The sequence below is a fragment of the Peromyscus eremicus genome, chromosome 14 (genome assembly GCF_949786415.1).
Source record: "Peromyscus eremicus chromosome 14, PerEre_H2_v1, whole genome shotgun sequence".
Lineage (NCBI taxonomy): Eukaryota > Metazoa > Chordata > Mammalia > Rodentia > Cricetidae > Peromyscus > Peromyscus eremicus.
Window position 1 is genome coordinate 24,839,322 of NC_081430.1, and position 24,021 is coordinate 24,863,342.

Genomic DNA, 24,021 nt, shown 5'->3' on the forward strand with positions numbered 1-24,021 from the left:
GCCTTCTTCTGGCCTGCAGGCATACATGCTGGCAGAATACTGTATACACAATAAATAAATCTTAAAAAAAAAAAAAAAGAAAGAAAAGCTAGTGGGCGAGGTGGGCAGAGCTGCTGCACCTGTAACCCTAGCACTCAGAAGGCTGAGTCCGAGCACCATTTCAAGGCCAGCCTGATGATTTGGCAAGACTCTGCCTCAAACCCAACTCAACCCAACCCCAAACAGGAGCAATGATAACAAAAGCCATCAAATTGTGTATCATCTATTTAGAGAGTGAAAGTTTAAATCAAGCATTAAAGAGTTAGTTTCTGTCTAAAGCGGGCAGCAATGCCAGGGAGTGATGGCAGGAGTCACATACCGCTGTGGCCACACCTTCCTCTAATGACTTAAGAACATTAGAAGTACCCATGATTTGAATTGATATCGAGACACATAATCTTTCTTTCTTTCTTCCTTTCTTCCTTTCTTTCTTTCTTTCTCTTTCTTTCTTTCTTTCTTTCTTTCTTTCTTTCTTTCTTTCTTTCTTTCTTTCTTCTCCTCCTCCTCCTCCTCCTCCTCCTCCTTCTTTGGCTTTTTGAGATGGTTTCTCTGTGTAACCCTGGCTGTCCTAGAACTCGGTCTGTAGATTATCAGGCTGGCCTTGAACTCAGAGATCCACCTGCCTCTGCCTCTGCTTCCCACTGGCTGAAGTGATATTTTAGAAACAAAAGTAGTGTGCACATTTTGGGTCACAGAAAATCGGATACGATGTATTCTTGGACATTGGCCAGCGTATACATTTAAAGATAGGGAACTAGATATCCAGAATCATTAAGCGACTTGCTATGACCACACAAAGATTTCTTGGGCCAAGTAAATATTTTTTTTTTTTAACGATTTCATTTTATTTTTAACTATATGTATGTTGCAGGAGGTGGGGAGGGGGATGTGCATGCGTGTGCAGGTATCTGTGGAGTCCAAATCCAGAAGAGGGCATCAGATCTCCTGGAGCTAGAGTTATAGGTGGTCGTGAGCTTCCTGACCTGAGTACTGGGAATTGAACTCAGGTCCTCTGCAAGAACAGTAATAAGTGCTCTTAACCACTCAGCCACCTCTCCAGCCATAATTTGTTATTTTTATGGGTTCTTATCAAAGCTCAGTATACTACTTAATTTTAATATAGCACAAAGAAAAAGAAACCCGGCATGGAGACAAGCCTGTAATCACAGTGCTCAGTGGGCTGAGGCAGGAGGATCAGGAGTTCAGGGTTATCCTCACCTACATAGTTAAGTGTGAGGCCAGCCTGGGCCACATGAAAAGCAACCCCCAAATCCCCACCCCAAAACAAAACAAAACAAAAAACAGAGGGGCTAGTGGGAGGGGGGGGGAGGGGAGAGCGAGGAGGAGCGTCAGTCAGTCACATGGTCTAGTCTGTTTCTATTTGTCACGGTGCTGTGGATACAAACCAGGAGAGGAACTTGGGCAGCTGGTCCTTGAAATTCCAAACCCAATTATTACCATCCAGGCGAGTTTAGGAGCCTGCCAGTGGATCCTATTTTGACCTTATCCTGTTACTTTAAGAATAAAGCCAAGCTGTCACCTTGGACGGTGGCAGGCAAAGCTGTGGCTAGCAGAAGGAAGTATTTTCCGCACGCTGAGTATGTCCACAAGTGGACTTTACCCCATAGAGCACTGTGCCAAGTCTGGAGCCAATGTCAACCAAGAGCTTCCCTGACAGGTCGGGCAGTACATGGTGATAGATGAACTTCAGCTCCACGAGGGAGAAGGAATGAGAAATAAATCCTGGAGAAAGAAGAGAGTGAGCATCACGTTAGGGGGGTTGTCTTCGTTTGTTCTGAGACAGGGTCTCACTGTGTAGCTCTGGCTGGTCTGGAACTCATTGAGATCTGGCCGCTCCGTGTCCGGAAGTGCTGGGATTAGAGCCTGCACCACCAGGCCTGGCTCCGTGTTGGGAGTGCTGGGATTAGAACCTGCACCACCAGGCCTGGCTCCGTGTTGGGAGTGCTGGGATTAGAACCTGCACCACCAGGCCTGGCTCCGTGTCGGGAGTGCTGGGATTAGAACCTGCACCACCAGGCCTAACTAGCTGCTTCTCCCCTCCTCATCCAAGTCTCTCCCCTTAGTTTGGGTGACAGCCTGACTCTGGCTTTCCTCTGACCCGGAGGACAAAGACTCACATCATCATGTCTTACAGAGTTTAGGGGAGATAATTTGGTCACAAAAAACAACAACCAACAGAAGACGGTAACCGAATGGAAGCAGGCGGACCAGTCTCCGGGACAGCACACACGCTGTGCCTGTGTCCCAGTCACACAGCCCAGGGTGGGAGGGCCACCACATCCTCATCTCCCGTGGATCTTCATCCTCACAGTCCCTCATCACACCAGTGCTTCTTCTGGGGAATCCCAAAGCGACGAGTCCATCTTCTGAGGACCTGTCACAGTCACTCAGGGGGACAACCATCTCAGATTCACTAGTTATCGGAGTAGCTCTGGGTGTCCGATTGTCACTTATAACTGATTCCATGGGGGACCCAGCCCAACCTTCAGGTTTTTGTTTGTCAAACCTAGCTCTAGAAATGTTCACAAACCAGCGGTTTGGTAGATGGTATTTCAGTTATTCCTCTAGCTCTTTTTTTTTTTTTCAAGACAGGGTTTCTCTGTGTAGCTTTGCGCCTTTCCTGGATCTCACTCTGTAGACCAGGCTGGCCTCGAACTCACAGAGATCCGCCTGCCTCTGCCTTCCGAGTGCTGGGATTAAAGGCATGCGCCACCACGGCCCGGCTTCCTCTAGCTCTTAGCCACATCTTTTTCTATCCCGTGAATGTCATCTTTAGAGGTGTGTCATTTGGTCAAAACAAAAGCCCACATAAACTTTCCTCGGGACCCTCGGCTCTGCCTAAACCTACCCCGTAATATTTTATTGCTCTCAGACTTGCTAGGCATGGAGACTCCTTCAGAGCCCTGGAAGTTACACTTCTCATGGAAGGAAGCCAGCGTGTGGTCCGTGTGTCAACCGCTGCTGAGTAGGTGAAGCAGGAGGCAGGCCCTGTCTTCAGTCCTGTCTGACCAGGCTCTGGGCTGAGGAGCTATCCCTGCTCACACAGGTCTGGGTAGGACCCTAAGTAAACGAACCTCCACGCTCTAGCACATTGTAGCTACCCACCCACTCACTTACCTATTTAGGTGTGAGTGTGAGAGCACACGGATGTGGATGCCTCAGAGTGCATGTGGCACTCAGAGGACAACCTGAGGAGGCGGGTTCTCCCCGCCTACCATCTGGGTCCTGGTGAGCAACTCAGGTCATCAGGGTTGACAGTAAGCGCTTTCGCCCTCCGAGCTATCCCGCTGGCCCTCAGAAAGTATTTCTATGTAGTCTCCCTACTCTTAATTTTGGTAACAGCTATGCTAGAGGTTAGCTTTTATTTTAAAAAATGTCCAATAGTCTGATTACAAATTTACACACTCAAGACATGGAAAACCAAAAACCACACTCAAGTAACAGCTTTGCAAACTGGAATGCCTACCCAAAGGTGCCGTCCGGTGAGAGCCACACACAGTACAGTAGTTTCTGCTCATTTTTCCTTCTTCACATAACGAATCAATAACGTCTTCATCATAAAGGAATGCATCAACGTGAACTGTGGGTTCCGGCTGCTGTCGGATCTGGAGAAACACATCAAAGGAGATGGAATACAAAGGAACTTCTTTTTATTGCTAAATAAGGTGAAACAGCAGCAGCTGTTCTAAGTCCTGAGAACAAGGCACAGAAAGACGCCGCCGCTGCTGATTCAGTTCTGTTTACCGCTCCTCCCTCACTGTTTTCGCTGAGACACCGACAGCAGCTTTCTCTTTAATCTGGAAGGACGCCGAACACGGCTGAGATCTAACTTTTGAGTCTTACATGTCAATGACCATCAAAATACCTGACAAGTCATCTTTGTTCACAAAGTCAAGTTGTCAAATTGCTAAAATACTATTAAAACTTCCAGCTTATATATGTGGCCATGATAGTTCCCATTTGTAATACCAGCATTTGGAAGATTGAGGCACGAGTGCCCGAGTCTGAGGCCAGCTTGGGTTATGTAATAAATTCAAGGCCAGCCTGGATCACAGCCTGTATCAAAAATCAAAACAGGCTGGGCATGGTGGTGAATGCCTTGAACTCAGTGCTTGGGAGGCAGAGGCAGGTGGATACCTGTGTGAGTTTGAGAGCAGTCTGGTCTACACAGCAAGTTCTAGGCCAGTCAAAGTTATAGTGAAACTGTCTCAAATATAAATAAATAGATGAATAAACATAAAAACCCATTATATACACACACATATATAGTACCTGTTACATATATAATTATACATATATCAGTAATATAAAAACCGAGCTCAGGTGCCTCTTTCTCCCAGCAATCTTCCTGCCACAGCCTCTCAAATGCTTGAATTACAAGCATATGTTACCATGTTCATCTTTATTTTCCTTTTAAAAAACTTTCACAGTATCTTCTTAAAGGCTGTAGGTTAATTGTTAATAAATGAATACTTTTCCTTATTTAACATATTATATTATAGCATGGTGTTGATAAGAACATTAATAGCGCCGCCGGGCGGTGGTGGCGCACGCCTTTAATCCCAGCACTCGGGAGGCAGAGGCAGGAGGATCTGTGTGAGTTCAAGGCCAGCCAGGGCTACAGAGTGAGTTCTAGGACAGGCTCCAAAGCTACACAGAGAAACCCTGTCTCAAAAAAAAAAAAAAAAAGAACATTAATAGCACCCCAACCTCATCACACACTTAGTACCAGCAACACCCCAAACTGTATTCCAAAGTCTCAATTTAACACGACCTTCTACTTCTCTCTTCTGAGAGCCATCTGAAGGACTGAGCACTTTCTAAGACGTTCAGTGTTCACAGTACTCATGTACTATAGAAATGGTGGGCTACGTGAGGTGACACACACCCGTGACCCCAGCTCGGGGGGCTGAGGCCTCGATTCTGAGGCCAGCAGCGTTACAGAGCAAGACCTGAGCAAAAAAAAACCTGATCCACCCATCAAATAACCAAACAAACAATACTCTCCAGTGCCCACCCCCCCACTCCCAAAAGCAACAACATAGGAATTAATTCCTCTGCACAGGTGTTTATAGATGGAAAGGCCCAGACTGTTAACTCTTGATTTTTTTTAGATAGGCTGGTAAATGGATTCTCTAAAAAATATTTGTTGAGTAAAACAGTACCGGGCAATGCAAAGGTTAAAGAATCAAGAGAAAGGAGACGTGACTGAGACACTAAGTGAAAACTGCTTAAAGCTGACTTTACAACGAAGGAGACCACAAAGTCTGGGGTCAGGGAAGAAGAGATTTCTGGAGGGGCACACGGAGAAATGAATTCCACTCATCATGCTCACTTTCTGAAGGGCTAGCTGTTCGGAGCGCAGCACAGCCTCTGGGGGCAAGCAGCAGCGAAGGTCGTGGGCTATGTTCTTCAGCATAGCGTCACGGTTATCTTGAGTGAGCTCATCAAAGTCCCCTGAAAACGAGCACAAGGAAAGAGAAATAGCTCCTGCTCTAGCAGCCAGACCTAACCAAATGATTACAGACGACACACGTCCCATCAGACAGTGTCAACTTGTAAGAAGCCTTCTAAGCACTGACATGAGTGCTAACCCGAGTTCCATCTAAAATGGTGACTTTTTCAGGCTGTCAAGACGGCCCAGTGGGTAAAGACACTTCTTAAAAAAAAAAAACCCTCTATCCCTGGGACCCACATGGTCGGAGGGAATCACTCCACAACCTGTCTTCTGTCTCTACAAGTGCAATTCCAATTCCCAGCATTACCAGCAGCGCGCCCCCCCGCCCGCCCCGCCCCAACCCCCATTTTTTTTTTCTTTCTTCCAACTACTCATTAAATAAAAGCAAAGCGACTCAAGAAAACATGTAGTAATTAAACGGCTTTCTTTTTATTCATGAATAGTACTCCTTTAGTTGTCAGGGTATTAAACTTCCTAATAAAAAATATTTTATCTTTGACCATATGAGTCTTAGAAATTCAGGTGGCATTGTTCAGGGATTACTTGGAGAATAGACAGCTTTAATCTGAATATCTTGACTCCAAATCTATATTTATATCCACTATGTATCTCCAAGTCTTGAAAGTAACAGGGCTGTGGATGCTGGGTGGGTCACGGGGCGGAGGCTGTGTCCCAGGCGGTGGAATGCTTGTCCACTTGTTACAGGCCCCGTTTGCTCTCAGCAATGCATAAACCAAATGTGGTACCACATGCCTGTAACTCCAAGAGGCAGGAAGATCAAAGCTTGAGGTTATCACTGGCTGCACAGCGAGTTTGAGGCTAGCCTGGGCTACATAAGACCTAGTCTCAGAAATGCCAAATAAACAAGAGTAATATTGGCACCAACTACATAATCGATTTGAAATCATGCTGTCCTGATGCACCATAGCAAAAGATGAAGAATACACACACACACACACACACACACACACACACACACACACAATTATTTGTTTAGAGACAAGATCTATCCTGAAGCCCAGATAGGCCTTGACCTCACAGTGATCCTCTTTTCAGCCTCCTGAAGTGTTGTGATTAGAGGCATGTGTTAAACTGCCTCGTTAAAATAGGATATTTCCTTAAAAATTTTTTTTGAAAAAATAGTTACTTTTATATGAGTGCTTTGCAGGCAAGTATGTGTGAGCAGTGTGTGTGTGTGTGTGTGTGTGTGTGTGTGTGTGTGTGTGTGTGTGTGTCTGGTGCCTGAAGAAGTCAGAAGAGGGCATGAAATTCCCTGGAACTGGAGTTAGGGTTGTGAGCTGCCATTTGGGTGCTGAGAACTGAGCCCAGGTTCTCTACAAGAGCAACAAATGCTCTCAATCTCTGAGCCATCTCTCCAGGAATCAAACGGCACATTTTTAAAGACTGTGGCCAATACCTGATGGTCTGGTAGAAGGGCAGAAATAAAGATGGCAAAGACAGGAGGTTAACAGTGGGCCAATGCAGGTAAAGGTACAAAATGGCATCCATTTTTCTGCAGTTTCCACTTTCTGTGGTTAAACTGTATCATTTGTAAGTAGTTCATAAATAATCTAAACCAGAATACAATTTATCTGGAAATGAAGCACTCTCAGAGGTCTGCTACTCTCTAGGATGCTAAATGTTGACTGGAGAAGACTAGGAGTGAAATGGTAGATCAGAAAATGAAGCATTTTGCCTTTCTCTGAAAAGACTATTATGAGTTCTCTCCCCTATCCCCCACCGAGACAGGGTTTCTCTGTGCAGCCCTGGACACCTTGAAGAGAATGCCATCCATTTCCTGCATTTCTCCATCTCCCCAAATTCTGGTTATTTTTAAAATTATGATTTTTTTCTTTTGTGTGTGTATGTATGCAGGTGTGTATGTGCGTGCACATATGTATGCACCTATGTGGGAGGCCTGACGTCAATGCTGAGTGTCTTTCTAAATCACTCTCTACCTCAATTTTTGAGACAGGATGTCTCACTGAACCTGGAGCTTGTCAATTCAGCTGGACTGGCCGCCAGCAAGTCCCAGGGAGCCTCTTCTCTCCGCTGCCCAGTGCTGGCTACAGGCACTTGCTGCCATGCCCAGCTTCCTGGAGGATGCTGGGGGCTGAAACTCAGGTTCTCATGCTCTCAAGCACTCTGCCCACCAAGCCGTCTCCCCGGCACTACGATCTTTTTGTCAAAACACTAAAATGTAATGTATAAATAAAACATAAAACTGTATTATATATGACGTAGTGAGATATTCTGATGTATGACTATATAATCAGGTCAGAAGTATCTCCTATTCATGTGACATTTCTTTCTGGTGAAAAACATTTAAAATCCTCTATTCTAGCTTTTGAAAACATGTCATTATTATCTAGAGCCAGCTTACTGAACAACAGCACACAACTATCTCCTTTCTTTTTGTTCTTTTAAGACAGGGTCTCACTCTGTAGCCCAGGCTGGCCTTGAACTCATAGAGATCCACCTGACTCTGCCTCCTGAGTGCTGGAATTAAAGGTGTGCACCATCATGCCCAGCTTCCTTTTTAAAATTTTTTATGGAGTCAGGCTCCATATTGCCCAGACTGGGCCTTGAACTCCTGATTCTCCTGCCCAACCTTTCAAACGCTAGGGTTATAGGTGAGCACCTCCACACTTCTCTGACCACTTTCTGAAACCACTTACTTTGTGTGTGCAGTGGTCAGCGGACAGTTTTCAGGAGCTGGTGCCTTCCTGCACACACACAGTAAGTGTTTCCTGGGCGCACGCCCAGCTGTCAGGCTCACTCACTGAGCAGTCCTCCTGGCCTCCGGCTTCTTTCTTTTCTGGAGACAAGGTCTCTATGTAGTCTTGGCTGGCTTTGAATACACAATGTAGACCAGGCTGTCCTCAGACTCACAGACATCTATCTACCTCTGCCTCTTGAGTGCTGGGATCAGAGGTGTGGGCCCAGAATGCCCAGCTTTCGGGATACATTTTATTTGTTTAGAATAACATAGTCACGTCATAAACAACCACAAACACAAAGTCAGTTAGCTGCCACAGACCAACCCGAAGAAGAGAGAGCTGGCCTGCATTTACAGAGCAGGACACCAAGTCTTTGATGTCTAACTGAAAGGCAGATGGTACACAGCAGACTGGTAGCAGAACATGAACTTTGGTCATGCTTATAAGAGAGGCGTCCTTCCTTTCTACAGCACCACTGTCTCTGCACAGAACAGTCTTTCTTTGCATAACTTGAGGAGGGTGATTAACTCCAAAATAGACTACTTGGCTCTGAACTGATATGCAAAGGCCTTTTTGTTTCTTCCCTTGCATATCTAGTTGAATACTCTAAGTTACTGATTCATATAAGCTCCAGAAGAGGCAGATTATACCTTACAATGAAACAAAATAGTATTAACATATACCTCACATTGTTTTAGGTAGAACATAAATAGTGTCTTAGATGCCCTGGTTCTCCCTCAATAATGGCTTTTCCCACCATATTCCTAAAATCTAATTAGAATTTCCCAAGGTGTTAATTAATACCTAGAACCTGCTTAGTTGCTTTCTACAGATAAAACAGTGTGATAACTTGTATGACTCAAATTTAATTCACTTACATCAGTAACATTTTTTTTCCCCTGGTTTTCTGAGACAGGGTTTCTCTGTGTGGCTTTGGAGCCTGTCCTGGAACTCACTCTGTAGACCAGGCTGGCCTCGAACTCAGAGAGATCCGCATACCTCTCTGCCTCTCAAGTGCTGGGATTAAAGGCGTACGCCACCACCTCCTGGCACATCAGTAACTCTTAAAGAAAACCAAAAACTTCATTATATTAAATGAAAGTATTTTGAGGCCCAGTTTCTTTGGATTTAGTTACAATCATGTTAACAAAGGCTTGCTGTGAGTTTACCTTCTATAACTAAAGACTCTCAGAAGCTCACTGTGCCCTCTCACCATGTGGTAGACTGCCATGTACAGCTGCTGTACAGCTGCTAAGGGGTGGACACAGTCAAGGACAGGATTTCTTTGTTCGTCTGAGTTAGAATCTGCCTCTCTGTAACTGAGTCGGTTTTCTCTTTCAGCATGAATGGTATCATTACCTTTAAAGCTATATATTTGCTGGACGAGCACTCAAAGCTGGACTGTGCAAGTTTTCTAACATAGTCAATTACATCCAAGAACCCTATACACAGTACACATAGCATTTTTTTCTTAAAAAAACAAAAAACAAACAACCCCCCCCCCCCAATTCTGAGAACTCCAATTTGACTACATTCAAAGGCATAAGAGGATTTCTTTAGTAACTGCGGACTTCTTGGTGCTGGTTCTACATAAAGATCTTAAGTAGTTAGAAGTCAACCCTTTAATCACCTGGCTTTACCTCTGGTCTCTAGAACACTATCTCTAGAGACCCTGAACAGAGACTGACAGTGGATTTTGGAGTTAGACTGCTTGGACCTGAATCCTGTGCACACCAACTCATTATTAGAGTTACTCAACTCTCTGAGTCTCAGCTGCCTTATCTATAAAATGGAAATAATCACCCACATCAAAAGGCTGTTGGTTGTGTGTGTGTGTTAATGGGAACATAAATTGCATGTTTAGAACATTACCTTAGGGGGCTGGTCAGATGGCTCAGTGGGTAGACGTGCCTGCTAGCAAGCCTAATGACCTGAGCTTGATCCCCAGTTTCACTCCTACACGTTGTATTTTGATCTCCACACACATACCCACACACATACTACAAACAAATAATTATAATAAAAATAGTGTCTTGGAATTGTAATCAGGCACAACCATCATTCAAGAAGCTCGTTTGCTTTGAGGATTCTCAGGGCTGGAAAGATGCCTTGGTGGTTAAGAGCATGTATTGTTCTTGCATGGACCCAAGTTTAGTTCCCACACCCTGAGCTTCTACCAGGGCCCAAACTCAAATGCACATAACATCTCCTCCCACACATCTGAAATAAATTTAGAAATTTACTAATTTCATAATCAAGGTGAAACTTGCCCAATTTGATCTTTTTTTTTTGGTTTTTTGAGACATGGTTTCTCTGTATACCTTTGCACCTTTCCTGGAACTCACTCTGTAGACCAGGCTGGCCTCGAACTCACAGAGATCTGCCTGGCTCTGCCTCCCAAGTACTGGGATGAAAGGCATGCACCACCACCGCCCGGCATAATTTGATTATTTTGATAAGCTATAGTTTCATTTATGTATATTCCTAAATGCTCTTATTCTATTCCAAGTGTTTTCTTGGTTCAACTGCCCCTGATTCATAATTGTTAATATGAACTTTCAAAATTCAAAAGGAAATTTTTAGCCAAGATGAGTAAAATTAATATTATTATTTATGACACAGAACTAACTGGGAAATTATTTTTCCCTAATAATGGCTATAACAATATAAAAAACTGATACATTATGGAAGTGTATAAAACTGGAATTCACTTTAAAATGTTTATTCCTAGCCGGGCGGTGGTAGCGCACGCCTTTAATCCCAGCACTGGGGAGGCAGAGGCAGGTGGATCTCTGTGAGTTCAAGCCTGAAAGACCCTAACCCTTCAGGCTTACAAACCCCAAGCCCCAGGAGAATGATGAACTAAAAAGCTAGTTCCAGGGGCAACCTGACTCAGCCATTACTCAACCACACCTGCCGCAATGTAACAATGTAAAGAGATTTCTGTTAAGAGATGCGCTCAACTGTGACTGGAATAACTGCAAGTGTTCCGGGAAAGACCACTGTAACCTTTGTGTAACCTTCACTCCCACCCTGATACCCCCCTTGAGGTTTCGGGAAGAATGTGCATGCGGATGTGACTGTACGCACTCTGTGATCAGGCCATGATCTTGTGAAATTAGCCTCTAGACATAAATCAATTGAAACGAAATTGTATGGGAATTGTAATCTTATGGCTTTTGTGGGTTTTTCCTTTAAAAGACCCATGTGGCTGCAGTAGGCGAGACTCTTGCCCTCAGGACAAGAGGAGCCCGACTGTACAGCCGCATCAATAAACCTCTTGCTGTTTGCATCAACTGGACCGGAGTCTGGGTTCTTGGGACGCCCACCCGAGAAGGTAGTACCCTGGGTCTAGAGTCTATCAGAGGCCAGCCTGGACTGCAGAGTGAGCTCTAGGAAAGGCGCAGAGCTACACAGAGAAATCCTGTCTCAAAAAACAAAACAAACAAACAAACAAAAAAAGTTCATTCCAGGACAGCCAGGGCTATGTAGAGAAACTCTGTCTCAAAAACCAAAAACAAACAAAAAAGGGAACTATGTAGACCAGGCTGGCCTTGAACTCAGAGATCTGCCTGCCTCTGCCTTCTAGTGCTGAGATTAAAGGTGTACGGCACCATGCTCAGCTTAAAAAAAAAAAAAAAAAGACATTTTATTTGCACATGTATGTGTGTCTGTGTATGTATTTGTGTAAGCACGTGTGCCACAGTGCACAGGCACAGGCCACAGGGCAACCTGCAGGAGTTGATTCTCCTCTTCCATCTCGTGGGTTCTGAGGACTGAACTCAGGTCAAACTAGGCGTGGTAGCAGGCGCCTTTACCTACGGAGCCATCTCATTGGCCCTAAAAAATATGCCTAAAGGCCACTGCCATTTTAATTTGTTGCATCTATGTAATTTCTAAGCATTTACCTTTTATTACTTATTATTTTTATTTTTTTGTTTGTTGTTTGAGACAGGGTCTCTATATGTAGTTTTTTTTTTTTGTTGTTGTTGTTGTTTTTTTTTTTTTTGGTTTTTTTAGACAGGGTTTCTCTGTGTAGCTTTGCGCCTTTCCTGGGACTCACTTGGTAGTCCAGGCTGGCCTCGAACTCACAGAGATCCGCCTGGCTCTGCCTCCCACATTCTGGGATTAAAGTCGCGTGCCACCGCACCTAATCCAAGCATTTACTCTTTGAAAAACTTATTTTTCGTGTTTTAAATTACGTGTGTGGTCTGGGCAGGTGTCTGTGGGTGCACTCAGAAGCCAGAGCTGTCACAGTCCCTGGAGCTGGAATTACAAACAGATGTCAGCAGCAGTACAGAGGTGCTGGGAACTGAACTCAGGTCCTCTGGAAGAGCAGTGAGCATTCCTAACTGCTGAGCCATCTCCCCAGCTCCTCACCTTTGGACAGTTAGAAACAGCTCTAGTTGTGAAAGACTAGGAACACCATGAATAACATTTGGGCATGCATGGACTCCTTACTCAAGAACTCAGACATGTTGAAGGCTTTTGCAACATACTTTCCAATTTCTTGAATGATTATACTAACTTGCTCTGATAGATATGAATAAGAATAGGTGAAGCCGGGCGGTGGTGGCGCACGCCTTTAACCTCAGCACTCGGGAGGCAGAGCCAGGCGATGTCTATGAGTTCGAGGCCAGATTGGTCTACAGAGTGAGTTCCAGGAAAGACACCAAAACTACACAGAGAAACCCTGTCTCGAAAAACCAAAAAAAAAAAAAAAAAAAAAAAAAAAAAAAAAAAAAAGAGAATGGGGGGCGCTGGGTACGGTGATGACAGACTCTAGGAGAACCCGGGGTAAAAAACAAAAACGCACACACACACTTCATCAAACTGCCGAAGCATTGGATGTAATCATAAAAACAAAGGTGGTTGTTTTAATTTGCATTTATATGCAATTATTAGACCAAATGTCTTTTAACTGTATGACAGCTACTTCAGATGGTGTGGTAAGTCCTTTGGAAACTTTACCCTTTTGGAAAAAGATTAAAGAAGTGTCAGTTGGCTGCCCAAGGACGGTTGAGATTTTCTCAAGTTATATAGAAGTAGGCAGGAAGACAGGGAAGGAAGAGCTTCTCTAAAGGACGACATAAATCCTTTAGACGTCTCTGCTCACATTTAATTAAATATACAGGGAAGAAACACGGTCAAGGCTGACAGCCTGAGAGTCAAACAGTCTCACTCGGGTGAGAGACTGTTCAGCAGTAAAGGCAACAGTGTTGCAGGCCTGTCCAAGTTCTGCTGCCAGAACCCATACAGAGGCGGCAGGAGACGGACTCAACAGAGCTGTGTTCTGCGGCCACATGCATGCTGTAGCAGTAGTGTGCACACACACTGATGTTACTAACAAATATTTTAAAATCCCACTTTTCCTATGTCCTATGTAGTCCTACCATTGGTAGTTTTTTTTTTGAAGCTGATTTCCTTTGTCTCACCTTAAGTAACTCACCTCCCTGACAAACGGTGCTGTCTAACTAGTTCCTCAGGGGAACAGACCCCACATGACTACCCCCAATCTTCTGCTTTAATCTCACTGCCGTTTTCCCTCCTACAATTTTTGGATGATTTCCTAGTTCTCAATGTATTAAAATTCATTCTAGACTTTTAAAGCCTTTATGTCACCAGGCTCTATCTTTTTTTTTTTTTTTCCAATTTAATCTTGAATTAACAAATAATCATTGTATATTTTTTCTGGGGTACAATGTATACTTCAGAGAAGAATCAAATCAGTCCAGCTATTATATCTTTCCCCTCACATACATATTTCTTATTGGAAAAAAACATTTACAAAAAAAATCTGCCCCCCCCCCCCAAAGGGTTTCTTTGTACAACAGACCTGGCTGTCCTGGAACTCACTTTGCAGACCAGGCTGGCCTTGAACTCACAGAAATCTGTCTGCCTTTTTGCCTCCTGAGTGCTGGGATTAAAGGCTTGAGCTACCACTGCTTGGCTAAAAATCTGCTTTTTAATAATTCTGGAATAGCTATATGGAGAAATCTGCTTCCAAAAAGCTAAATAAATAAATGGATAAATAAAATTCTGAAATAAATTTTGTAGCCAGTGATCAACATCTCCCCCTTTCCAACTCCATTCCTGACACTACATGTAATGTCTACCACTCAACCCTATAGTTCTCCAAGTTTGGTAATTTCCTACTCTACATGTACGTGCTAGCCCTTGAATGTGTTTGAACACCCGATCTTAAGTTAGTAGTGCTGTTTTGGGATGCTGTGGAACTTTGTGGACAAAGGGCCTAGCTGGCAGATGTGGTGATACTTTGTGATCTAACAAAGTTTGCCTGAAGATCAGAGTGTTATTTGGTGATCTAACAAATAAAGCCACTAGTTAGCCATAGAGGCCAGGCAGTGGTGCACACCTTTAATCCCAGTACTCGGGAGGCAGAGGCCACCCTGGGTTACACAAGATTGATCCAGTCTAAAAGAGAAATAGAGACAAGAGGTGGTAGCACACACCTTTGATCCCAACACTTGGGAGGTGGAGACAGGAAGTGATATGGCTGGGCAGAGAGAGGAATGTAAGGCGGGAGGAGACAGGAGCTCAGCCCCTTTCAGTCTGAGGATTCGGTAGCGGTGAGAAGTCTCTCTAGTGGCTGCTGCTCTGCTTCTCTGATCTTTCTGCTTTCACCCTGATATCTAACCCTGGGTTTTTAATTATTAAGACCAATTAGGGTTCGGGCTACAGGCAGAGAGGGAGGACTGTAGGGAAGGGGCTAGAGGGATAAAAGCCCCTGGTTCAGTCCACGGTCTTGGCTTCCTGGCTGGCTGCGGAGAACACGCTCACCATGCGTTCCTGTGTCCCTTAAGTTACCTCCTGTGAGGTTATTTGGTCCATAGTGATGAGAAAAGTAACTAACAAGGTGAGATAACAGAGCATTTGTCTTTCTGTGCCTGGCTTATTGTACATAACACAATACTCTCTAGATTTATCTAAGTGGTTGCAAGTTAACAGAAATTTCTCCTTTTTAAAGGCTGAGGCTTAGTTTAGTGCAAAACTGTGTGCTTAGCATGTGGGAGGCCCTAGGTTCAATGCCACCACTCAAGCAGGCGGGCAGGCAAGCAAACAAATAACAAAGGCTGAATAATATCCTATTGTGTATGTACAATGTTAAAACTCCACTCATCTGTCGATGGGCACTTTTTCCCCATATTTTAGACACTGTGAATAATGCTGAAATAATACAGGCAGCTTTGCTATACCAATTTTAATTCCTTTGGATATATAGTCAGAGATAGAATTGCTGAATATTTTAATTCTATTTTTAGTGTTTAGAGGACCTCTCCCAATACCACTTTCCAAAATGGCTACACTAATTTACATTCCTATCAACACTATACAGCAATATCCCTTTTCTTCACATTTTTGCCAACACTTGTCTTTTCTGGCCTTTTTGATAACAGCCATTCTAAGAGGTGTGAGGTCATTTTCTATTCTCACTATTCCCTAATAGTTCTGCTCGAGATGCATTGTTTCATATGTTACTTCCTATATACACTGCTCCTTTCAACTTTATGACCTACATCATCCTCCTTGCTCATCCAAAGCTCTACCTTTAGTGAGTTACAACGCACAAGTAAGTACTAGGTTATATGGTACTTACTATGCAGCCCTATCATTCAAATTAAGGAGACTTCTGGTCCCAGACAGGACACTTCCACTTGCTTGCTTCTACTAGGGAGCCCCAGCCCGCACCCCACACAGGGCAGTAGTGGCCGGCCGACCATCAGCGGAGCCTGCTGTCTCCTGGCCATCGATGCCCTGACTTTCTGCCCAGTAGCGGAGAGCACAGCAGGCTGGCTCTGCCTTCCCTCATCAGTGGAAGGCAGTCTAGCAAGATGACCCAGGAAAGCGGCTCCTGCTCCTGTAGAGAGGGCGGAGTAAACAGGTAAGAAGAAAGGAGTGCTCCAGGTACCTACAAAGAAACCTCTACAGCTAACACATCCGATGATGACGATGATGATGATGGAAGGCCAGGGAAGGAGGGGCTGTCCAGCCTCGGCGTTCTCACTCGATACAGCAAAGGCAGTAGTACTAGCCAGCGTGGCAAGAAAGAAAACACATGCACTTTGGGGAGAACCGGAGAGGGCAGGGAAAGAAATCCCGCACGCCTACGGCTGTTACACAGATGACATGAGAATTCACGAAGCACTCCATATTTTTGGTTTGGTTTTCTAAGAGAAAGAGCATGAAGTGGGGTGGGGGATATGGGAGGAGTTGGGGAAAGGAAAGAATATCACCAAAATATATTGAAAGACATTTTCAAAAAATAAAAACATTAAAAAGGAAATCATGCCTATACGGAGATGATATGATTATCCGTGCAGAAAGTACTAAGGAGTTTACAGAAAAATTCCTGCTAACACCAGTCATTTCAACAAGGTCACTGGTTACAAAATCAACGATTAGCCTCACCTTTATAAGGAGAAATGGAAATTAAAAGCACAATTTATGGGCTGGTCAGATGGCTCAGTGAAAACTGGCCTTAACATCTTTGTAATCCTCCTGCCTCAGCCCTAGTCTTATCTGATATCATACTAAGTATTTGAAAATACTGGTAATCAAATGCTGGCAAAAATCTGGAGAGACTGGATTATTCACATTGCTGCTGGAATGGTAAAGGCCATAGCTAATGCTAGGCTGGGCATAGTAGCCTACATCTTTAATCCTAGAACATGGGAGGCAGAGGCAGGTGGATCTCTGCCAGTGTGGGGCCAGCCTGGGTTGCATTGAGAGTTCCAGACTGCACAGTGAGACCCTGTCTCAAAAAGACAGGCTACACAATGGGGGAAAAGCCTTCCCAACTATATATTGGAGGGGATAAATATCTAGAATACATTAAGAACTTCAGACAGCTAAACACCAAAACCAAGTCATTCTATCAGTAAATGGGCGAACGAACTGAACACTTTTCAAAATAAGAAACACAAATGACTAACATTTGAAGTGTTCTCCATTCTTAGCTATCAGGGAAATGCAAATGAAAACTGCTCTGAGATTCCAACCATCCAACAGGACGGCTACCATGCAACAAACCACAATAAATGTTTGTGGGGACATGGCGAAAAAGGAATTCCTACATACACTGACGGGAATGGAAACTGATGTAGCCTCTACAGAAATCAGTATGGAGGTGCCTCAGAAAAGTACAAATAGAACTATCAATGACCCAGCTATACCACTCCCAGTATACAACCGAAGGACTCTACATCAACATACCACAGAGACAGAGGTATACTCATGTTCAGTTCTACCCTACTCACAATAGCTAAGAAATGAACTCAGTAGAGATGTCCTTCAAAGGATGAACAGATAAAGAAAAGGGGGCACATACATGCAATGGAGTTTTATTTAACCATAAAGAAAAATGAAATCATGACAGCTTGCAGGAGAATGGGTACAGAAGTAATTCTGTGGGTAGAAGGTTTGCCTAGTGCGCATGAAGCTCTGGGTTCTGCACTCAGCCCTGCACAACCCAGGAAGGGAGAAGGCCTGAAATCCCAGTAGTCGGGAAGTGGAAGCAGGGGCATCGGGTTTAAGGTCATCCTGGGCCAATCAAGGAATTCAAGGCTAGTTGGGGCTAGACGAGAGTCTGCCAAAATGAAACAAAACAAAACAAAACAAACAAAACCACTTCCGTGTTGAAATGTAATTTAAACATGTAACTGAAATGTAAATGTTAAAATTTGGTGTTGTGTATCATGCGAATAAACAGGTATAACAATATACTCCTTATTTTGGTCGACTATACAGGCAGGTACAGATGGCACATTTGTAATCCCAATACTTTGGAGGCAGAGAGAACTTGGAGGATCCCCAGTTCAAGGCCAACCTGGGCTATAGCATGGGACTCGTTTAAAAAACCAGAACAAAGTGGGCAGTGGTGGCATGTTTTAATCCCAGCACTCGGGAGGCAGAGGTAGTTCTAAGAGATAGTTCCAGGGCAGCCAGGGCTACACAAAGAAACACTGTCTAAAAAAACAAAAACCAGAACAAAATAAAACAAAAACAAACCCCAACCAAACAAAAAACCCAACTAAGCAAAAATAAAACAAAACTCAAAACAAAACACTCCTTCAAGTAATCTAATTTCTTAAAATATTCACAATAGTAAACATTCTGTTTTTTGTTTGTTTGTTTTGTTGTTTTGGTGCCTGTCCTGGAACTCACTCTGTAGCCCAGGCTGGCCTCAAACTCAGAGATCCGCCTGGCTCTGCCTCCCGAGTGCTGGGATTAAAGGCGGGTGCCACCACTGCCTGGCTTAAACATTCTTTAGAAACTCAAGTTGTTTTCTAATTACAAACTTCCAGAGTAGAAGCTTGGCAGCAGAGTGGCATAAAAGTTCCCTTATGAAAGGGTGGGCGGTGGCTGGAGAGAGGGCTCAGTGCTTAGGGTCCCTTGCTGCTGCAGCTGCTCCTGCAGGGGATCTGGGTATGACTCTCAGTGCTCACACCAGGTGGCTCACAACTGCCGGGAACCCCAGTTCCAAGAGATTCAACACCCTTTTCTGGCCTCTGCAGCTCCTGCACACATGTGGCATTCAACTCTCAACAGACATATGAATAAAAATAAATTTTAAAAAGAAAAAACAGAACTGGTGGGATGGGCTCAGTGGGCAAAGGCCCTTGCTGCCAAGCCTGACAATTGTGACTTTGATACCAGGAATGCACATGGTAGAAAGAGAGAACCAATTTTCCAAGTTGTCCTGATTTTCACATGCACACTGTGGCATGCTCCTCCTGCCACAACCACGTACAAAATAAAACTTAAAAATAAAGGTAAAAACATACTTCTTATTCAGTGATATTGGGACTACGTTTTTACTAAATTAACATCCAGAACAGACTTTAAAGTCAATCCAATTTTGAACAAGAGTCTCAATTGATGCTTCTAAAACCTGGGGATTTCAATTACAGATAATTCAACAAGGCCAAGGGGGAAGCTATTTTAGTAACCATGCAAGTGCCAGAGAAAGGCACCAGTGCATTTGTGTGTTGTATGCATGCAGATGCCAGAGGAGGACCTCAGTGTCTGTCTTCCTCAGGTGCCTTCATATTGTTTGTTTTTTTAATTTTTTTAAAGATTTATTTATTATGCATACAGTGTTCTGCCTACATATATGCCTGCATGCCAGAGGATCTGCACACACCATATCTTATTACAGATGGTTGTGAGCCACCTTGTGGTTCCTGGGAATTGAACTCAGGACCTCTGGAAGAGCAGCCAGTGCTCTTAACCTCTGAGCCATTTCTCAGGCCCTCTACATTGTTTTTGAGACACGGTCTCTTACTGGGACCTGGAGCTCACCAATTAGGCTAGGCTGGCTGATTAGGGACCCCCAGGAACTGGTATGTGTTTCTCCGGAGCTGGGATTCCATGTGCTAGGGTCACATTGCTGCGCCACTGTCAGGCTTTTTTTATGTGACTTTTTTATATTAATACACTTAGGGGTTTAGGATATAACACAGCCAGGCTGTAATCCCAGTAGTTTGGAGGGCGAAGAGAGGTAGAGATGGAACTCAGGTCCTCATGGTTGTGCATCAAGCACTTTGCCGTCAGGAGCCCAAAGGTCCTTGCACTCACAAACAGCACTAGGGAAACCAGGAATGTTAAAAGTGCGAGGCTGTCTTTTCAAGGGTGTGGTGGTTTGAATAGGAATGGTCCCCATAGACCCAGGTGTTTGAATACTTAAATACACCTATTTGGTATTATTAGGAGGTGTGGTGTCATTGGAGTGGGTGTGGTTTTGGTAGAGGATGTGTGTCACTAGGCGGTAGGCTTTGAGGTTTCAGAAGCTCAAGTCAGCTCTCGGCCTGTGGATCTAGATGCCGAACTCTCAGCTCCTTCCCCAGCACCATGTCTGATGGCACACAGCCATGATTCCCACCATGATGATAATGGACTAAACCTCTGGAACTGTAAGCCAGCCCCAATTAAATGTTTTTCCTTTATAAGGGTTGCCATGGTCATGGTGTCTAATCACAGCAATAGAAACCCTAATTAAGACAAAGGGGGCCTGGGCTACAGAGTGAGTTCCAGGAAAGGCGCAAAGCTACACAGAGAAACCCTGTCTCAAAAAAACCAAAAAAAAAAAAAAAAAAAAAAAAAAAAAAAAAAAAGACAAAGGGAAAAGATATATAACCTGATTTTCTTCTCAGAAGTCTGAGACTGGAAGCAGCTAATAGTCTAGGTCAGTAGTTCTCAATCTGTGGGTCTTGGACCCTTTCACAGGGATTGCATATTGATATTCTGCATATCAGATATTTACATTATGATTCACAACAGCAGCAAAATTACAGTTAAGAAGTAGCAACAAAATAATCTTATGGTTGGGGGTCACCACATGAGGAACTGTATTAAAGGGCTGCAGCAAAAAAAAAAAAAAAAGGCTGCAGCATTAGGAAGGTTGAGAAGCCCTGCACTAGGTGATCCTGGTGCTGTCTGTTGGGCCAGGCCATACCAAGCTCCCTTAAGCAGAACCAGATGACCTCTGTGCTACCTGTATGACCAAGATCACACCAGATCCTCCCCCAGATCCTTAAGATAACACATGTAGCTTATCTTTAGAACCCATCTTCATGGAAGAAGTGACATGTACTTTGAGAAGAGTTTCCAAATAATTATGCCTCTTTGTGCACACAGGATTGTGTTACACCAGAAGCTTTTTTCCCCCAAATTGTACTATACTTAAATACACCTAAAACAAACTGCCCGGTGTTAGATTCTAGAAGCTCAAACCAACACTGGCTAATGAGTCATGTTGAACTGAATTTTCTTCTTGTCTCACTAGGATCATTACTCTGCTGGCCCTGGTACTTGCAGAGACCCCCTACACTTTACTGAGCTAATCGTTCTAGCCTATGATACATTTTTGGTGTGAGCCTGAACCTTTAACCAATAAGCTACCCTCTTCAGTCCCAACACTGTATTTTCGTAATCAATAATGCTTTCGGAATAAATGACCAGATACTGAAGTATGTGGAAAAACTAGAAGGAGGGCGGTGGTGGGGCACGCCCTTTAATCCCAGCACTCGGGAGGCAGAGCCAGGCGGATCTCTGTGAGTTCGAGGCCAGCCTGGTCTCCAAAGTGAGTTCCAGGAAAGGCGCAAAGCTACACAGAGAAACCCTGTCTCGAAAAACCAAAAAAAAAAAAAAAAACAAAAAAAAAAAAACAAATCCCTAGAAGGAAATTGGTGTTGTCACAAATAACTGGGTGATGGTGGATGAAACAGGCAAGTTAAGGCTTAATGAAGTGATAGAAGACAGACAACATGTTCGTAGTGAGACCCTGTCTCAAGAGAAGCATATTTTGTGAATTCCTGTCTTGAACACACTCTTCTTGTATGTGTATACAAGTGATATCTTTGGTTTCCTGTACTTTCCAGGATAAACTTTGCCATCAGATAGATGCTGCCTCAAGCCAACTTTAGTTTGGTGTCTCACTTAAAATGATCTCTCAAAATGTTTAACAATCATTATTATAATATCTAAAGGCTTTAGCTGTCTCTACACACCAAAAACCCTTTTTCCCTAACAGGTCAAGGTTGAAGGTCTCAAGTTGGAAGCTGGGGTTGAGGGTGCAGCTCAGAAGGTGCGGACCGCTTTCTTAGCAAGCACAAGGGCCTGGGTTTGACCTCCAGCACCCAGCACAGGGAGATGATGTCGGAGGACCAGAAGTTCTAAGTAGTCCTACAAGAGACCTTGCCTCAAAAAATAACAAGATATTGGAGGTCACCACCAAATATGAATATTTAAAGGTAATCGGTCTGAATGAAAGCAATCTTGGGATTGCAGTATGGAAGGACAACACACACTGGTCCAGTTCTCCAAAAAGGGGATAGCATATAAAATAAGACAGTGCTTTCAGCAGGCTTTACTCTGCTAGAAAAGATCTCAATTTTATCCAATAACTAGATCTAATCACATTTCCTCCATTCTAATTTGTGACTTTTCACTTACTATTAACAGCTTAAAAGTAGTCTTTTTTACATTTTACCCTCGAAAAACTATTAAATGGTCTCTTTTGCCATGTATAAAAAAAATGTACTAACTACAACATTTTCTGTTTTTAAACCTTGAAGATAACTCTACAGCCAAAAACCTTTTTTGAACATTGCCATTCCAGGCAGAATCCGCCTAAGCGAGTAACTGAACAACGAGGTTCTAGAAGCCTGTCTAAAGTCGGCAGGGGAATCACAAAACCACCTCAAGTTGGTTCTCAGGCATCCAATCCTAAAATACACTGGGATGAGCAGGCGTGAGGTGTGCGGCGCTCAAGAGCTGCCTAGAGACTCGGCGCACAGCCCCACCCTGTCCTGAAAAGATCAAAGCCCGCAGCAAACCGCCGGGCTCTGGCTATGACCGCTTACGGGTAGTTCTCATCCAGTGGAGCAGTGCCGGGACATCTGCTGGAGCCGTAGTCCCGAGCAGCTGAAGCACGGCTCGCCGAGCGGAGCCAAAGTCCATGGCGCAAGTGAGCAGGCGGGACAGGGACAGGATCGCACTGAGCACGCGCAGCCAGCCACCCCGCCCCCCCCGCGGAGCCTCCACTCACGGGGGCGGAGCCGCTAAGACCCCCGCCCCTTTGGGGGGGGTCCCCGCCTCATCGCCGGCTGCAGAAGCCCCCCGAGCCTCGCCCCCTCGCCCCCGAGTCCTCCCTGCACGCTGTCGCCTAGTCGCTTTTTCTCAAGGTGGCTCTTCGAGTCCTGACGTCTCCCTCGAGATTGCACCCCGGGCAGGGCCGGTTCCGCCGCCAGCTTGCCGCCGCAGTGACGTCCGGGTGGCATACTGAGTTCAAAGGTCAGCTCAAGCACAGCACACACCCTTTAAACCCTTAGCGGAGGCCAGCCGCGGAGCGGCGGCTTGGCGCCCCGGAAGCGGAAGTATGTTTTCTTCGCGAAGGGCTGGACCACGCTGAGTGATGACGTCTCCTCATTGGGCGGAAGGTTCGGTGGCAGTCGTCGGTGTTCCAGCTGGTGGGAGTTGGCTTCACGGTGCTGGGCGCTGGGCCCCTGGTTTATGTAGCTGGGAAGTTGGGCTGCGGGGTCGCCCCTGTCCTCCTGCCTTCCAGTGTTTCCCGGGTTTCCGTCTGCGGGCGTGGGGCCTCGCCAAGGACTCGCCGGCCCTGTGGGGCCGCGGCTCGAGGGGTGCCTTTTTGCGGTGAGTGTCGGGGCTTTTCCCTCGCTCTGCGCGACTGAGAAGGTAGCCCCGGGCAGCCGGAGCCCTAGTTTGGGCGAGACGCTCCTGCGGGAGTCTTCTCTCGTCGCCACAGGCTGTGATCGCCGAGGCGGAGGTGTGCGGACGCTGTTATCGCTCGTCCTCTATCGATGCGTTGTTACCCTTCTAATTTGTCTTCAGATTTACCCGAGCCAAATACGATGTAAGCATTTGTTGTCTTGACTCACTGATGGCTTTCCTGAACGGTTTTAGATGAGGCTGCTTGCCCCAAACCTTCTGATAATGTATCAGATTTTATCTGATATCTTTTTAGTGCTTAACATAATGTTCTTTCTGTCTGGAGTAGATCTTGGCGAAATTAATAAGATAGTTCAGTGAACAGTGATAAGATATACTGACGACTTTGTTTTTTTTATCAGTTTGACGCTATATGACAATGCCTTGTTTTTATTAAAAAAAATTCTTATATCGACTTTTTTTTTTTTTTTTTCTTTTTAGTTTTTCGAGATAGGGTTTCTGTGTGTAACAACCCTGGCTGTCCTGGAACTTGCTTTGTAGGCCAGGCTGGCTTCGAAGTCACAGAGATCCACC

At 44.7% G+C, this 24,021-nt stretch overlaps 2 protein-coding genes across 3 annotated transcripts in view; one reads left to right on the plus strand and one right to left on the minus strand.

Annotated features, from left to right (window-relative positions):
* LOC131924182 (uncharacterized) overlaps positions 1–22,773 on the minus strand; it is a 34,362-nt gene extending 11,589 nt beyond the window's left edge. Inside the window, exons 1-5 of one of the 2 annotated variants that reach the window (XM_059279415.1) lie at positions 22,623–22,725; positions 9,117–9,301; positions 5,396–5,517; positions 3,527–3,665; positions 1,661–1,782 (exon numbers count right to left, since the gene is read on the minus strand). In XM_059279415.1, coding sequence (XP_059135398.1) covers positions 1,661–1,782; positions 3,527–3,665; positions 5,396–5,479 — 345 coding nt within the window. In that variant the 5' untranslated portion in view covers positions 5,480–5,517; positions 9,117–9,301; positions 22,623–22,725. Of the gene's footprint in view, positions 1–1,660; positions 1,783–3,526; positions 3,666–5,395; positions 5,518–9,116; positions 9,302–22,622 lie in introns of both variants that reach the window. The other variant, XM_059279413.1, reaches the window with a different exon arrangement.
* A 431-nt stretch (positions 22,774–23,204) lies between these two features.
* The window catches only part of LOC131924505 (signal recognition particle subunit SRP54), a 68,097-nt gene continuing 67,280 nt past the window's right edge, over positions 23,205–24,021 (plus strand). The window contains exon 1 of the mRNA XM_059279823.1: positions 23,205–23,412. The gene's annotated coding sequence lies outside the window, so the exon portion shown is untranslated. The remainder of the gene's footprint in view (positions 23,413–24,021) is intronic.